A 17,339-nucleotide genomic window follows, 5' to 3' on the forward strand; every position below is an offset into this window, starting at 1 on the left:
AAAAGGTTTAATACAGTTTGTAGCCATTATCATCAAATAAGGTAGAACCCTGCTGATGCCACTAAACGAAAGTGCACAGGGCACCTTTATGCAAAAATCTATGATGCCTATATGTCCGATTTGCAGTAAAACTGGATATATGGTTCCTTTATCAGCGCTTTGTATGGACCAGAGCCCGAGAAAGTCACACACACCCAGAAAAAAAAGAGCTATGTGTTTATATAGGCATTTTGGTACATATAACGCTTACATATGTAAAATGTGATTTAGCACGAAAATACAGTCTTTGTATAGCTCAGGTACAGAGATTTTCAAGATGGAAAACAAAAAGAAAAGAAAAAAGAAAAGAAAACTAAAATGCTTCTCAGCTGGAATACAAATATACAGTACAAATTGATTTATTTAAAACAGTTACAAAATAAGCACAACAAAATATAGATTAATGCTCTGTTAAAGATCAGGTAGCACAATAGGATAGACACACCTGCCTAATTCTAAGGCTTGGTAGAATGCATAATAGGTTATTGGTTAATTATATCAAACGTATGTTCTGGGTACTGAAATCAATGATCTATGTGGCCCATTCCAGTCGCAGACTATGTGACTGCACAAAGGGCCTCTCCGAAACGGTACCTGCTATAGTGTAACACGGAGGTCTAAGGCAACCCTGCCTCTCACTTTACTCTTCCATTGTTCTGTATTCATGTTACTAAAAGACTGAGCAATGCAATAAGCCCCACCCCCTGTGCAATACACCAGACTTATGAAACGGCTTTTCCATAATATTTGCCTTCCTGTTTTAGCGCACACATTTATATATCTATATGTCCTTTAATTTATCCAGTGACTCATCTGGTCTATTTAGAAGGAAATAATGGGGTGGGTGGGGGGCCGGGGAGTGAATGTAGTGTCCAGTGATGTTCAGAATGAGTACAAGTGTCTCCTAAAGCAGATTTTAACAGTGTGGAAAGTTTTCAATAAAAAAATATTATACTACTACACGCCAAGTGTATTCCAGATCTGAAATTTTATATATGTATATAATGTCTCGTGCAGGAGAGCCAGGGTCCATGCTACAAATGGATATATACCTTTTATTGCACTTTGGGTGTGTTTGGGTGATCAGGAACCCTGCTGGATCAAGGTGAGGTGCTATCTCAGGAATGTCAGCTGCTCTGTTTCCGTCCCATGTCCTGAGTGGGCAGTGGAGCAGAACCAATGCTGCAACACGCCTCGTAAGGAACCACAAAACTAGTTAAGGTATTTGTGCCCATACAACTGAAAGCAACCGCAAAATAAAAAACAAACAAAACAAAAACGGGAACCTAATTAGCATGGTGAGTGATATTGGAGAGCCAGCGGCCATCATCTAGAAGCCTAGAATGCCAGGAAGACTCATAACCAAAATAATGTCAGTCTCTTCTCTTCAAAATAGTCAACCTATGCTGCAAATATTGTCTTTACGTTCTCCTACCCTTCGCCTCCCGTCAGCTATAAAGCTTGGAGGTGAGAAATATATGGATAGAAGTACGATGTGGTTCAAACGATTACTAAGAAAATAAAAGCTTTTACATTTTCTTACTGAACAATAGGCAGTGTCTGTGCAATAGAGACAGTACCCTCCCACATTATTTCTCCAGCAGCAGGGAGCCAGCTGCAGCTTCCATGATTATCCCTGTACTCTAACTGTGCAAATCTATTCCGCTTGCAGATGGGGCATTTGTGTATTTATTAATTACTTCCCCGCATTTGACCGACCCTCGATGGATAGCTTTACCTCCTGCGGAATGAAAGAGTGTCGTGAAGGCGAGGGTCGGGCTTCTATGCTCTGCCCACTATATCTTTGGACTCCTGGGTTTGACCAGCTGGACTGAGCTGCAGAAAGAGGGCAAACGGCCTGGACATGGGAACTCTGGGCCATGCCATCGTTCTGGAGCTGATTTTGCTTACCGCTATCTCTTTCTGACAACAGGGGGCACTCCCTAGATTGTAACACTGCTTTTTCAACAGGGTGCGGCAGAGCCGGATGTGTGGGCGTGCTGCTTGCTGATGACGCACCGTTCTTAGTTATGCTCTGCAAGCTTATCGATATACACACATCTCCCACTTGGAGCCGATGGCAAGGAAGTGCAAACAGATGAGCAGTCTGTGAGGGGCTGCATGATGACCAGCCCTGCCCGTACACAAAGAATGGGTGCTCGGGAGGAACATCAAGGCAGACTTTACTCTGCTGCTCTCCTACTACAAAATGAAGTGTCACAAATCCCGGCCATTGACTCTCCTGGATGTCCACCACAGTGCTGGAATCTATTTTAAGGCCACCGCTGACCTCGGCGCTGCGCACAAAATCCTGGGTCTGTAGGTCTTCTACCCTCTTCAGTTCTCCAGTGGCCAGCTGGATAATGGCCCCTTTCATGAAGTGTGAGGGTAAAGTGGTAGAGTGTGGAGGCTGGGCGGGACCTGCTCGTGGAGAATCTCTGTCTGATTGGAGGTCACCACACACCACTCCCGGAGATTCTGTCCCTTGGGTCTTAGAGGCATGACGGGAAGCTGCTGAAGCTAAGGTGTCTGCAGGACTCATTGTTCCTTGTGTGGACTCCCCGTTTGATATAAGTGCATTTTTTTCTGTATATTTTAGCGTGTGCTGTACATTGTACACACCTCTGAGCTCTCCTCTCGACGGACTTGGAAAACTTCGACTTCCCCGCTTTGACTCATTTTTAACGTTGTTGGAAAGATTTAATGGGCTCATCCGGTCTTTCCTCTGAACTCTATGAACTGAAGGTGCACAGTACTCTTGGGAAACCATTCCCCCAACCACTCGCTGAACTTCTAAATCTGTATCAGGAGTGCTCCTGTGGGTCATCATGGTAACCTCTGTCCTTTGCGTTACATGTCCTGAGTACGTATCACAGTCCAACAGGTTGTCACCATGACCTCTTGCAGGATCTTCATCTGTATGATGGACATACTTCTCTAAAGTCTGGCTCCCTCTCCGTCCAGAGGCACAGTCAGACCCCCTCTGGGTCCCGTTGGTAGAGGTGACCAAACCTTCTTTGTCACTGTGGCTGGCTGGACTATGAACTGGATTGGGAGGACATGTCAGGAGCATCTCATGCACAGGATAACTGGCTGACATTTGAGAAGAATGCTGATAAAACACAGGGACTCTTCCCTTTGTGACATCAACGGGTACTACACCCATAAGCACAGAGGGAGATTGCGCTGTAGTAACTTTGCTGTAAGAGTGAGGCGGCGGAGTCTGCGGAGGAGGGGTCGCACCCTCAGGCAAGATGGAGTTATATGGCACATAGTGGGGGACATGAGAAGCAGCCAAAGTAGCGGGTGGGGATATCACAGCACGCTGAAGGAAGCCTGGGGGAACAGCGTATGGAACGGCATAAGGAGAACCAAGAAACTGCACAGATGTATGAGAGATGGGGGTATAATGAATAGGTGGGTATGTGAGGCCTGGGTGCTGGATCAGTGGCGATGCTACATTAAAAGATGGAGGAAGAGATCCCATGTTCACCACAGGGTGAAGGCCTGATGGAGAGAAGGTAGCAGATGGCACAGCCAGTTTGTACAGATTTCCATACTGATCCACAGTGACAGCCTCGGTCCCTTCTCCGGACATCTCATACCTAACCCCCTGTCCTTGTCCAGCTGCCACCAGCACTCCCCGAGGCCAGTTTGAGGTCTCATTGGTTGAGCTGTCATTAGTGGACGAGTTATCCACCTTGGGCTGCACCGCTATGTTTATGGCGCTCTGGGCCAGATCGCGTTTCTTTGGTGGAAGACATTCCTGGCTCCGTTCGTACGCAGGCTTCATGATGCTTCCTGCTCTTAATGGGGCCTCTATGGCTTTCGGTTAGCTTCATGGGTGTCCCGCAGTAATGGTTGGTGATGACACCACATGTATCCTGTGGGCATCTTCTAGGTCTACAAACTGCAGGAGAAAGAGTCAAATTAGTAGGGAGACAATGGATTACATAAAACAAAAACCTGCCAGCAAATATATTAAACCAGCAAAACAATGTAATGATAATGATCTAACGCTGGGTGACACAACTGGAGCTTTCTAGGGGGAAGGGGGGCGGCAAGCTGGGTGCCACAAAAGGAGCTGGCTAGGGGGGGCAGCAGTTTAGCGATATGATAGGAGCTGGCTGGGAGCAGCAGCTGGGTAACAAGACTGTGGAGTTGGCTAGGGGGAACATTGGCTAGGTCACACGTCAGGAGCTGGTTGGGGGGACAGCAGCTGGGTGACATTCCATGGTATTGGCTGGGGGTGGCAGCAACTGGTTGACACAAGAGCTTGCTAAGGGGGGCAGAGACTGGGTGACACGAAAGAAGCTGGCTAGGGGTAACAGTGACTGGGTGACACAACAGGAACTTATTGGGGTAACGCGGGCTGGGTGACACAAAAGAAGCTGGCTAGGCGTAACAGCGGCTGGGTGACACAACAGGAACTTATTGGGGTAACGCGGGCTGGGTGACACAAAAGAAGCTGGCTAGGCGTAACAGCGGCCGGGTGACACAACAGGAACTTATTGGGGTAACGCTGGCTGGGTCACACGACAGGAGCTGGTTGTGGGGAGGGGCAGGAGCTGGGTGACACGTCAGGAGCAGACAAGGGGGACAGTGGCTGGGTGACAAGTCAGGACAACCATAATGCAAACGTGGTACAAATTAGTGGTGACACAACAAACAGGTTATAAATTAACATGATCAGATAGTGCTGAGATAGCATGTTAGCTATGGACACTGTATTAGCCAAAAGACAGATCTCAACCATCTGAAAAGTGACACAGTAACAATCACAAGATACAGTCAGGTCCATAAATATTGGGACATTGACAGAATTTTCAGATTTTGGCCTCTATTCACCACCACAATGGTTTTGAAATGAAACAAACAAGATGTGCTTTAACTGCAGACTTTCAGATTTAATTTGAGGGTAATTACATCCAAATCGGGTGAACGGTGTAGGAATTACAACAGTTTCAATATGTGCCTCCCACTTTTTAAGGGGCCAAAAGTAATGGGACTATCAACTCAAAAGCTATTTCATGGACAGGTGTGGGCTATTCCCTCGTTATTTCATTATCAATTAAGCAGGTAAAAGGTCTGGAGTTGATTCTAGGTGTGACATTTGCATTTGGAAACAGTTGCTGTCAACTCTCAATATGAGATCCAAAGAGCTGTCACTATCAGTGAAGCAAGCCATCATTAGGCTGAAAAATCAAAACAAACCCATCAGAGAGATAGCAAAAACATTAGGTGTGGCCAAATCAACTGTTTGGAACATTCTTAAAAAGAAAGAACGCAACGGAGTGCTCAGCAACACCAAAAGACCCGGAAGACCACGGAAAACAACTGTGGTGTATGACAAAAGAATTATTTCACTGGTGAAGAAACCCTTCACAACAGTTGGCCAAATCAAGAACACTCTCCAGGAGGTAGGTGTATATGTGTCAAAGTCAACAATCAAGAGAAGACTTCACAAGAGTGAATATAGAGGGTTCACCACAAGATGCAAACCATTGGTGAGCCACAAAAACAGGAAGACCAGATTAGAGTTTGCCAAACAACATCTAAAAAAGCCATTACAGTTCTGGAACAACATCCTATTAACAGATGAGACAAAGATCAACTTATACCAGAGTGATGGGAAGAGAAGGAAAGGAACTGCTCATGATCCAAAACATACCACCTCATCAGTGAAGCATGGTGGTGGTAGTGTCATGGTGTGGGCATGTATGGCTGCCAATGGAACTGGTTCCCTTGTATTTATTGATGATGTGACTGCTGACAAAAGCAGCAGAATGAATTCGGAAGTGTTTCGTGCAGTATTATATGCTCATATTCAGTCAAATGCTTCAGAACTCATAGGACAACGCTTCACAGTGCAGATGGACAATGACCCGAAGCATACTGCAAAAGCAACCAAAGAGTTTTTTAAGGCTAAAAAGTGGAATGTTATGCAATGGCCAAGTCAATCCCCTGACCTGAATCCGATTGAGCATGATTTCACTTGATGAAGACAAAACTGAAGGGAAAATGCCCCAAGAACAAGCAGGAACTGAAGACATTTGCAGTAGAGGCCTGGCAGAGCATCACCAGTGATGAAACCCAGAGTCTGGTGATGTCTATGCGTTCCAGACATCAGGCTGTAATTGCCTGCAAAGGATTTGCAACAAAGTATTAAAAAGTGAAAGTTAGATTTAGGATTGTTTAGTTTGTCCCATTACTTTTGACCCCTTAAAAAGTGGGAGGCACATATAGAAACTGTTGTAATTCCTACACCGTTCACCTGATTTGGATGAAATTACCCTCAAATTAAATCTGAAAGTCTGCAGTTAAATCACATCTTGTTTGTTTCATTTCAAAGCCATTGTGGTGGTGAATAGGTGGCGAAATATGAAAATTCTGTCAATGTCCCAATATTTATGGACCTGACTGTATATGAAGTAAATTCACATCACTCATATAATGCAAGATTTAATGTAAGACTACACTGTACACAAAAGCAAAGCAGCCATGTACCACAAAACTACCATCAGCACCATAAATGAAAGCACAGCAAACACAAAGAGGTAGCTATTATAGGGCCAAAGTAACTATGGGAGAATTATCATTTTACTGTATTTGATGAAATGAGAGGAAATAAATACTCAATGATCCATCTATAGCTAGTGAAAATCTGGGCTACAGACTCTAAACTCAAGAAATAAGAACACATACAGAACAGTGTGTAATAATTTCTTAGTAGCTAAAATTAGATGCAGTCAAACACTCTGACAGTTATAATAGATGCACATCAGATTAAGAAAAAGATTTAAATATATAAATATTTATATATAGATCTATGCACTTAGCATAGCAGTAAAACAAAGAGAACACACAGGCTGAACACTTAAACTGGGAATACACTGCCAGATAATATGCCTGTCAGACAGACAGACAGACAGACATTTTATCTGGCAGCCTGTCACCCAGCAGATATCTCAGGCATACACTGTAATGCTGGGCATACACTACCAGATAAAATGTCTGTCAGACCGACAGACATTTTATCTGGCAGCCTGCCAGCCGCAGATGTCGCCGGCATACACTGTGAGAGAAATCTCACAGTGTATAGCCCGACATCCGCGCTCCACCCCCGGGGGGGAGACATTTCCCTGTTCCTTCCGTAGGAAGGAACACAGGAAAGGTCTGTCAGTCGGCTGCGCTGGGCATACAGACAGTTTACCGGGAAAAATCGCATCGGACGGGCATGCTGGACAATCCAGCATGCCCAACTGAGCAATATTTAACCCTCGGTCGCCCCCCCCCCCACGCTACAATTATCGCGGCGATCCGCCGATATCGGGCATCCCCTGAACCCTGCGCATGCCCGACCGATCAATATTTTACCCTCAGTCGCCGACACACACTGTGCAATTATCGCAGGGATCCACTGATATCGGGCAGATTGCCCCGATAATTGTATAGTGTATGCCTGGCATTACATATGTTATTATTTACATAACCCATTCATACACAAAACCTGTATTGTACACCTCCTATGTACAGACACACATATCCTATACACATACAGAGTGGACATAGACCTAATTTAAAGCAAACAACTATAGACAGAAATAATTTTCCCATTTAAACACAAAACTCATCTACTGGCATAATTGATAGAAACTAACAGTATATATATATATATATATATATATATATATATATTTTTTTTTTTTTTTTTTTTAAATAAATACAAATGCACATTAGATTGCAACCATCTCCTTGCAGATGGTGTGTGCCCACGAGTTGGATACGGGGGATGCAGACGCTCCAGATCCAGGTGGTCAGAATCCCGAGGGCTGCAAGTATGTATACTAACCCTACACGGTGCCTAAACCTAACCAACCCCTCTAACCCTAACCCTCCTCCTAGTGCCTAACCACAACCCCAAATCCTAATCATAACCCGCCCCCTAACCCCGGTACTTACCTTCAGGATCCCGGCAGTCGGGATGCCAGCGCCGGTATTCTGATAAGTGTCGGATTCTGGCGTCAGCATTATGAATGCCGGAATACCCGCTGTCGGGATCCTGAACGTATCCCTTCACCCACTACCTGCAAAGAAGCAGGCTGAGTTCCTTTGCTGCAGTATATTCCTCCACAATCATCCTTGTAGAAGGACAATCAGAGGTGCCCAGGTTTCTGCTCCCTACAGGATCCTTACATACAGGCTCCTCCCTACAGCGAGACCTCCACTGCTACTATCCACCTGGCCAACAAGGCCTGCACCCTCCATCAGGGAGGATAGGCTTCCTTGCATCTTCATCCCTACAGCAAGGCGTCCCTGCACCCTTCTTCCTGCAACAGGGTTCACAAGACTTCAGCTGCACCCTCCACCAGGGCTGACAAGGCTTCATTGCACCCTACACCCCCAGAGCAGTGCTGACAAGGCTTCCCCTGTAATATCATCTCTGCAGCAGAGCTCACAAACGGCTTTCCTGCACCCTCCACCTTGCAACAGAGTCGACAAGGCTTCCCCTAAAACCACCGCCCTTCAGCAGAGCTGACCAGGCTTCCCCTGAACCCTGCAGCAGAGCTGACAAGGCATCCCCTGAACCCTGCAGCAAAGCTGACAAGGCATCCCCTGAACCCTGCGCCCTGCAGCAGAGCTGACAAGGCATCCCCTGAACCCTGCAGCAGAGCTGACAAGGCATCCCCTGAACCCTGCGCCCTGCAGCAGAGCTGACAAGGCATCCCCTGAACCTGCAGCAGAGCTGACAAGGCTTCCCTTGTAATATCATCTGTGCAGCATAGCTCTACTGTAACTTCCTCCCTGCAACAGAATGGACAAGGACCAGACCAACAGGGCTTCCCCTACAACCTCCATCTGGATGACAGGGCTTTCCCTATAATCTTGTTTACAGCAGTGCTACCATTTCTTTACCTGTACTCTTCCCCCTGTAATCTCATTTGCAGAAGTCCCAATAAGTCTATCCCTGCACTCTCCTCCCCAAGACCAGGCCAACTGCTCTTACCCTGTAATCTCTCCTTTGCATCTAGCCTGACAAGGCTTCCCCTCTACACCTGGCCGGCAGGGCTTCCCCTGGCATCTCTCCTTTCCTTTGCACCCGGGCTGCCCCTGCACGCTCCACCCGGGCGACAGGGCTGCCCCTGCACGCTCCACCCGGGCGACAGGGCTGCCCCTGCACGCTCCACCCGGGCGACAGGGCTGCCCCTGCACGCTCCACCTGGTCTCAAACACCTATTCCTTACAGGCAGCCACTTCCAGGTATGGAGTGTCCCTGAATATACAATATATCCAACCTTCAATTAACTAATGGCACCTCAGAGCCCCGGAGCCCACAAACAATAGCCAGACATAAATCCACACTCACACGCAGCACACAATGCACAGATCTAATCATATTAGGCCTCGCTGACACCAGAGGAAGCCGAACCTAAGACTCTCCGGCTATGAGGGGATTACAGGCCCTGCGACAGGCTGCGACTTGTAGTGCCACCCCAGCAGGAGGGTTCCCCGAGCCTGGCCTAGACTCCCAGAAACATGCAGGCAGCCCATAACATACGGACACAGCGGCCGCGGCTCACCAGCACATCTCATGGTGCTCTAGCTCGTCCGCCGGCGGCTCCGGTGCGCTACATCCCGGTTCTCCCTTCCCTTCTCCGGGCCTTCTTCTTCTCTGTCTCTCCGGCCCCGGCGCCTCCTCGCGGCCTGGCCCGGGCACAGCACCCGTCGCGTCACCGTGACGAAGCCCCTAGCAACCGACGTCTGAAGATTGCGTGCGCCCGGCGTCATCCATAGCAACCGCGCAGCACGTGAGCGTTCCTGCCGCCGTCATCAGAGAGCGCCGGAAAGGCTGGAAAGCGTTGCTATGGTTACAGGAGATTCTCCTCCACTGGGGGCCGCTATTGTAGTTAGACAACTGTCTGCCTGTGCCATAGTGGCTAGTAGTGTGTTCTCCGGCTACACTGTTATACAATGCACCTATATCCAGCTCAGCTGCTTACACTGCTGTCAAGTCATCATGGCCATAGCTATAAGCAGCAACCTGACAATTTCTTCACTATGACACTTTAAAAAACAATATCAGTTCCTTATATAGTGCTCACATATTCATCAGAGCATTATTATTATCCTTTATATGGCGCCACAAGGGTTCCGCAGCGCCTTACAAAGTAAATAAATAAGCATTCCCTTCCAGGTGGGGGCTGCCAGGTTGGTGCAGCAGGGAGGGTGGGAGCGGTTTAAGCAGGCGGAGCTGGGGTGTGCCATTATGATTGCCGCCCCCACTTTACAATGCCGATATATTTTGTGAGTGGGGGCTGGGCGGCCATTCCGAGGGTCTTTCCTACTCTTGCAGGGTGCCGGGAGCGGCACCCAATTTTCGGGAGGCACCTGGCAGTACTGGGAGAGTAGGCAAGTATGTAAATAAGGGAACAAGAAACCGGTGACTTACAGTACAATACAATGCAGAACAAGGACAAGATTTATACACATTGCTGCATTAGCGATCATAACACTCAAATAAGCCGCAGGGTGTAAGCAGCCAAGTGATAGGTGCCCAAGTGGGGAGTAAGGAGTAGATGAAAGTATAAGTAAGGAGAAGCAGAAGAGGGAAGAGGGCTCTGCTCGTGAGGGGAGGGGCAGACAAGCAGGTGTGACACAGATGGGGCAGACGGAGGTGGGAGCATGTAGCAGCAGGTTAGGATGAGAGTTGGAAGGCTTTGATGAAATAGTGGGTATTTACAGGGAATATTTACTTATTCACATCAGTCCCTGCCTCAGTGGAGCCTACAATCTATATTCCCTGCCACATGTAATGTACACACACATACTAGGGTTAGCATTTGTCAGATGCCAGTTAACCTACTATTATGTTTTTTGGAGTGTTGGAGGAAACTAGAGCACACGCAGGATACTCACGCCAGCTGTGGGAGAACATACAGGGTCCACACAGATTTTACTTCCCCATTCTCCCAGAATTTCGAGGAGACTCCATAATCTCGGGGGAAATCTCCTGGCCTCCAGGAATAAACAAGTCCCCATCATCCTGACACTTTCCAGGTAAAGTGGGTGGGGCAAGTGGCCTGACGACATAGGCCCTCATTCAGAGTCGTACGCTCTGAGCAGAGCGCACGCTCTGAATGAGGGCCGCCCTCCATAATTATGTAGCGTCCTCCTGGACACTCGTATAGCTGTGGGTCACCACCCACAGCCTATACGAGCGTGCAGTTTGATGGCCGCGATGGTCTTGACCATCGCGACCATCGTCACTGCGAGCCGGAGCCTGCGGTTGAGTTTTTCAACCGCAAGGCCCGGAGTGATTTTGGCTCTATCAGAGCCAAAATCACTCCCACTGACATCACTAGTGATGTCAGTGGGCCGGCTTCTGACGGTAGACGTTCCCTTGGGAACGCCCCCGTCAGGGAGGCACGCCCACCAAAGGGGGCATGCTGTCAATCAACATCGACAGCACGCCCCCTTTGATCAGACACAACGAGCGAAGGAAAGTCCTTCGCTCGTCGCTTCTGACGCATGCGCACGACGGAGCTGCCGCCGTCGTGCGCATGCGCAGTGCACAACATCGACCCACTTGCGAGCGGACAGCCGCTTGCGAGTGGGTCTGAATCAGGCCCATAATTCTCTAAGAATCACAGCCCCATAGACGGCAAAATTTTGCAGAAAATTACAACAAAATGTCACTGGAACGGGGTCATGATTACACGATTTGCTGTGCCATGCCCCCAAGCTGCCCACCAGGACCTCCCTTTCCTGGAGTGGGACTTGGCAATGTTGGCAAGTATGACACAGATGGGGCACTTGTTAGACCCAAAACCCATGACCCTAGTGCTGTGAATGGACCATTGTGCCACCATGCTGCACTAACCTTACATCTGGCCCAATTTCCGCGGGGTAGTCTAGTTTCGTAGACATCTAAAAGGGCTGGGCTGCATGAGCGTAGATGAAGTATTACGCAAAAACAAAAATGGATTTTTATGGGCAGGGAGTGGCCATTACAACCTGGCTTGTTTAGTGGTTATTCCTACTGACAAACTGCCCCTTAGTAAATCTAACCCATGCTCACACATCATTTTCAGTTAGTGGAATTTTTGTTTTGCTACAAACTACCGTCTCAGGGCCTGATTCACTACAGATCGCAACTGCGTTTGCAATAGTGATTACGCCCGCCATCTGACTGCGATAGTATGCTAACCCATTGCGATCGCTATGCCATTGCAGTACTACATAAGGACGCCCACCTTCCCTTACACACATCCGTAATCCATAGCAAGACTGCAAAACCATCGGTGACATCGAGTACAATCGCAGCCTCACGCACACTTGCACAAGCCCTGACCTTACTCAGGAATTGCTAACTTCATCGCACGCTATGAGGGCTCACGCTGCGTATGGCATCGCAATGGATAATTTATGCACACCCATGCAACGGTGTTCGAACGCACTGGCACGCCTGCGTTTCGCCGACCACCCCCCCGTCACCTCCCACAAACGGCACTTTCTGTCAATCACTCTGAGATGGGTCTCCCGATCGCAGTGGTCGGTTAGCGCACGCGCACTGCGGTGTATACGCATGCGCAGAAGGCAACAATCGGCCGATTGCGTGCGTAATTGCATTTGCGATCGGTAGTGAATGTTAATGAACAATATGTTTCTTAATTACATTCTCTTTTATGTTATGCATTCTCTCAAAATACACTCCTCTATGATGGATGGATATGATGACGAATTATATAGGTTATTAGAAGATTCAGAGGGGCACTCTATCGCAGCACGACTACATCTTTTGCCGCAGCACAACTACGTCGCTATGCTAATGCCATAACCGATGGTATTAGTACAAAGGTGCCTAATCCACTGCTAATCCACCGCTGTGCGTATTAAGCTGCACCATCGGTCGTACCATTGAACATTGCACCAGCCCTATGAAGGCACAGACATGGCCATCGGCATCAGTACAATGGCATCTGTAGGCGCAACTGCCGACTGACACAAATGCGTCTGGCTAGCTCTCTTAGGAACGCTCACTGAAATCCCCAGCTCATTCGTCCAAATGTATTCTGTGGCTTAGAGCTGTAACCATCGGGACACATGCATAGACTGAAAACATCTGCCGCTTGCGTGTGGCAGCGGTATTACCTCCACCTCTGAATCAGGTCCAAAAAGTCTGATATAAAATTAGATATCTGTGCTGACTTGGGGCCTGATTCAGACCCACTCGCGAGCGGCTGTCCGCTCGCAAGTGGGTCGATGGTCTGCACTGCGCATGCGCACGACGGAGGGAGCTCCGTTGTGCGCGAGACGCGACGAGCGAAGGACTTTCCTTCGCTCGTAGTGTCTGATCAAAGGGGGCGTGCTGTCGATGTTGATTGACAGCACGCCCCTTTTGGTGGACGTGCCGGGGGCGTGCCTCCCAGACGGAGTCGTTCCCAAGGGAACGCCTACCGTCAGAAGCCGGCCCCACTGACATCACTAGTGATGTCAGTGGGAGTGATTTTGGCTCTAATAGAGCCAAAATCACTCCGGGTCTTGCGGTTGAGAAACTCAACCGCAGGCTTCGGCTCGCAGTGGCGATGGTCAAGACCATCGCGACCATCATCCTGCACGCTCGTATATGCTGTGGGTGGTGACCCACAGCTATACGAGCATCCAGGAGGACGCTCCATATTTATGGAGGTGGGCCCTGATTCAGAGCGAGCGCTCTGGTCAGAGCATCCGGCTCTGAATCAGGGCCTTGGGTCCTTAACATCTAGGCAAAGTTTTCTATATAAATGTTATCAAAATTAAATAAATGTATCTAAATTGAACAAAGCTAAAATAAGTCAATAGTAAAAAGAAAGCCTTTTAAAAGGTATTTTCGTATTTAAGTAAATTATTCAGTAAAAAAAAAACATGCTTATAATGAGATTTCTCAGCCGTGACCCTAGGTAGTACAGGCATAAGTAATTCATGAGCGGTAGCAGACCATCCTTACCCACTGGTATTTAAGCTGCAACGACAAACTATGGGGAAGATGTATTAAGATCTAGAAAGTGATAAATTGGAGAGTGATAAAGTACCAACCAATCAAACACAGCCTGTAAAGTGACAATTAGGAGCTGAGTGGCTGGTACTTTATCACTTTTCAGAGCTTAGTACATCTCCCCACTATGAAACCACAAATTAAAATAAAACCCATTCTATTCTATATGTCCATCCATACCCATTGGTATGCATGCTATCATTTGTGTAGATTTAGGATAATAGTAAAGTAGCGTACAAAGGAGTTATGCGAGTGCCTTTATTTCAAATAAAATACTGTAATACAATAATTGATGTCTGAGGTCTGTGTGTTTTTTATTTTTTTAATATTACTGTATGTTTGTAAAATGACATGTTCCAATGGGCTCTGGCTGTCAGCTTATGCTGGTGACTGATTACATTTTCACATTTCATGATTTTATCACTTTAAACAATTAACCCGACACCAACCAACCAAGCAATGCCAGGATGGACCTCAGTGCTATTCAGCAGGGGGCTGATTTAATTTGAGAAGGTGCATGTTTTATGGGCGATGTTTGCAAAATCTGAACTAGCTGATAGATGGAAATGGCCAGAGTGAGATTGCCCTTTGCCGGGTGTGGAGAAAACACTCTGACGCGCCTTGTTTTGTGGAGCAGTGCAAAAATAAGATTACAATTTGCAAATTGAAATGATGGAAATGAGCTAAAAGGTGGAAGAGACGTCGGTAGTACGCCCTGTTCTGGACCCCCCCCCCCAAACCTGTGATATGATGGTGTCACACCTAGGGGGAGGGCCACCGGCTCTGGGAAGTAAAGCACTGCCCGGAGCATCCTAAGGACAATCCGGCAGCCCATCAGGCTGCAAGCCACATGCAGGCGCCATGGAGTAGTGACCGTGCCACCTCCAGAGCCCCGTGCAGAGGCACAGGTGGCGCAAGCTTGGGCATAGCCGCATCTAGACATTTTATTGCCCTGTGCTAGAGACCGCACTGCGACTCTTCCCACACACGCAAAGTTTTAGTCACCCCTTAGCACTGGCGCACGTTGCATTGCCTCAGTACACTGCATTGCCAGCCTCTCTATTACAGTATTATACCATACTGACAGCGATATTACAGTACCGCACAGACATTCATACTGCAATGCCAACGGTAGCAGTGTGTAATGTGGTTTAAGTGTGGCGCTGTAATATAGTTTTCAGTGTAGAGTGGTGTAAGGTTGGCACAGTAATATGGCTGACAGGTTGGCAGCCAACCTTACATCACACTACATTTCCAGCTGTGTAATAGTACCACACCCCACTGACAGTCATGTTACAGTACCACACTACACTGTCAGCCATATTACTGTGCCAACCTTACATCACACTACACTGAAAACTATATTACAGCACCACACTTAAACCACATTACACACTGCTAACCATATTACTGTGCCACTTTAACACCACACTACCAGCCAGAGGTCTATTTGGGCAGCTTTGTTACTGCTGACCATCTGCAGCCTCCACCCCAATTCCCGGAAAAATGTGAATAAACAACTTTAAAAAACCCCAGTTGTTCAAAAACCAAAACACTTACTGTACATTAGGCTGCCTTCGGACAACTCCCCTCACCTGACTACAGGACTTTGAGTGTAACAGGCCAAGTTGAGGTGGGGAGCGGACTGCAGATCTGTACCTAGGCTTTGATTTGACATTTAGGTTTCATGTGACAGGTGAGCCTGTCAGGGAGCTGGGGAAAGGTATATATCTGGCACCAGTACTATACGGTGACTGGTTTAGACGAGACCAGCCACTAGCAAATTTGGACCTGGCACCATCACTCCACCTAGACTCTGCCAACTGGGTGGTTGCACCTGTCACACCGCCCTAGTTATGGGCTGTCAGGACCGGCGTTTTGTTTGGGTGCTGTACTGGGACCATTGGGCCAGAATTCACATACTGGTATAAGTTAAGAGTGGTAATGCACACAGGTAATGGATGTGCACTCTGCAGACTGAAAAATAATGCATGCAGGTGTAGGGTGTGCACTCTGTAGTTTAGGAGTTATAATGCACCCAGGTAATGAATGTGTAGGCTGCAGGCTGAATGATAATGCATTCAGGTACTGGCTGTAGGAATGATTAGCAGGCTGGAACTGCTCAATACAGCAATGGTTATTGTGCAGACTCTGCAAACGGGAAATGATTATCAGTGTGGCCATTGCTCAGGATTGCAGGTAGACACAAATCAGGAGAAACTGCAGAGAAAAGGAACTGATGAACTCAGAGCTTGAGTGTGCACCATGGAAGGTGCACCAGATAGCAGATTCAACAATCCAAACAGGAATCTGAAGGTGGAGCTGCTGATACTGGAACCAGGAACTGGTAAGATACAAGTAGTACTGGAAATGAGCAGATGCAACTGATGGCTTTATAGGATGCTCAGATCAGTCATTGGTGACTCTGGTCAGGTGGAGGCTAACCCCTCTGTGATTAGGAGAAACTGGAGTCAGCTGATTAGTTCAACATGGCAACGCCCATGCAGTGCACAACTCAGGAATAGGTGCCAAGCCATCAGCAGCTTACCGGGTTCAATATGTTTATGTTTATTGTAGTGGTTGGTGGGAGCAGCCCAGCAGACGAAATTACAGCACCAGGTCCAACAAGAGGGAGTCAGTGTCCATTGTGCGATATAGCCTTGATGTATGTGAGTATGCTCCAAGGACAGAGAGTAGACACTGGGCGGACCATCTATAACAGGGGCTCTTAACTCCAACCCTCAAGTACTCCCAATGGTTCATTATACGAGTATTTCTGTCTGTGGGAGCAGGTGGGATAATTACTGACCCAGCAAAATAGATGTGCATGATTAAAGAGATCCACAAAACATACCTGTTGGGGGTACTTGACGACTGCTCTAGAACAGTGTTTCCCAAACGTGGACCTCATGGCCCACTCACAGTCCAGGCATATATGTGTCCTCATACACCTAGCCTTAGTACGCCATACTGTGTGAGATACCCAGCATGACCAAGCTGTTAGGAGGGGTGTAGCGTACCATCTTATTCTTTACATTTTGCATCTTATCCGCATTGCACACACAGCAAAACACCAACGTTTCCTAGAGACACTGGGCTGCGATTTTAACCGCACAGGAATTAGTTTTAAACACATACAACGTTGCAGATGGAGCAAAATGGAACCTGGCATGAGAAAAAGCCATGGGCGCTGCATTGTCGCACTTCATACACAGATTCAGACTCATTGGCACACAGTTGTACAAATGTCGCACATCAGATTGAT

The 17,339-nt window shown here is 47.7% G+C and overlaps 1 protein-coding gene across 1 annotated transcript; it reads right to left on the reverse strand.

Moving 5' to 3' along the window:
* Positions 1-201: 201 nt before the first annotated feature.
* Positions 202-9,851, reverse strand: ATXN1L (ataxin 1 like). Its single transcript, XM_088457006.1, has 2 exons — positions 9,621-9,851; positions 202-3,949 (listed from the first exon to the last, which is right to left on the reverse strand). The coding sequence occupies exon 2, from the start codon at positions 3,830-3,832 to the stop codon at positions 1,736-1,738; it is 2,097 nt and encodes a 698-aa protein (XP_088313132.1). The 5' UTR covers positions 3,833-3,949; positions 9,621-9,851; the 3' UTR covers positions 202-1,735.
* Positions 9,852-17,339: the final 7,488 nt, after the last annotated feature.

This window comes from Taudactylus pleione, unplaced genomic scaffold (assembly GCF_031769625.1).
Source record: "Taudactylus pleione unplaced genomic scaffold, aTauple2 ptg000731l, whole genome shotgun sequence".
NCBI classification, from domain to species: Eukaryota; Metazoa; Chordata; class Amphibia; order Anura; family Myobatrachidae; genus Taudactylus; species Taudactylus pleione.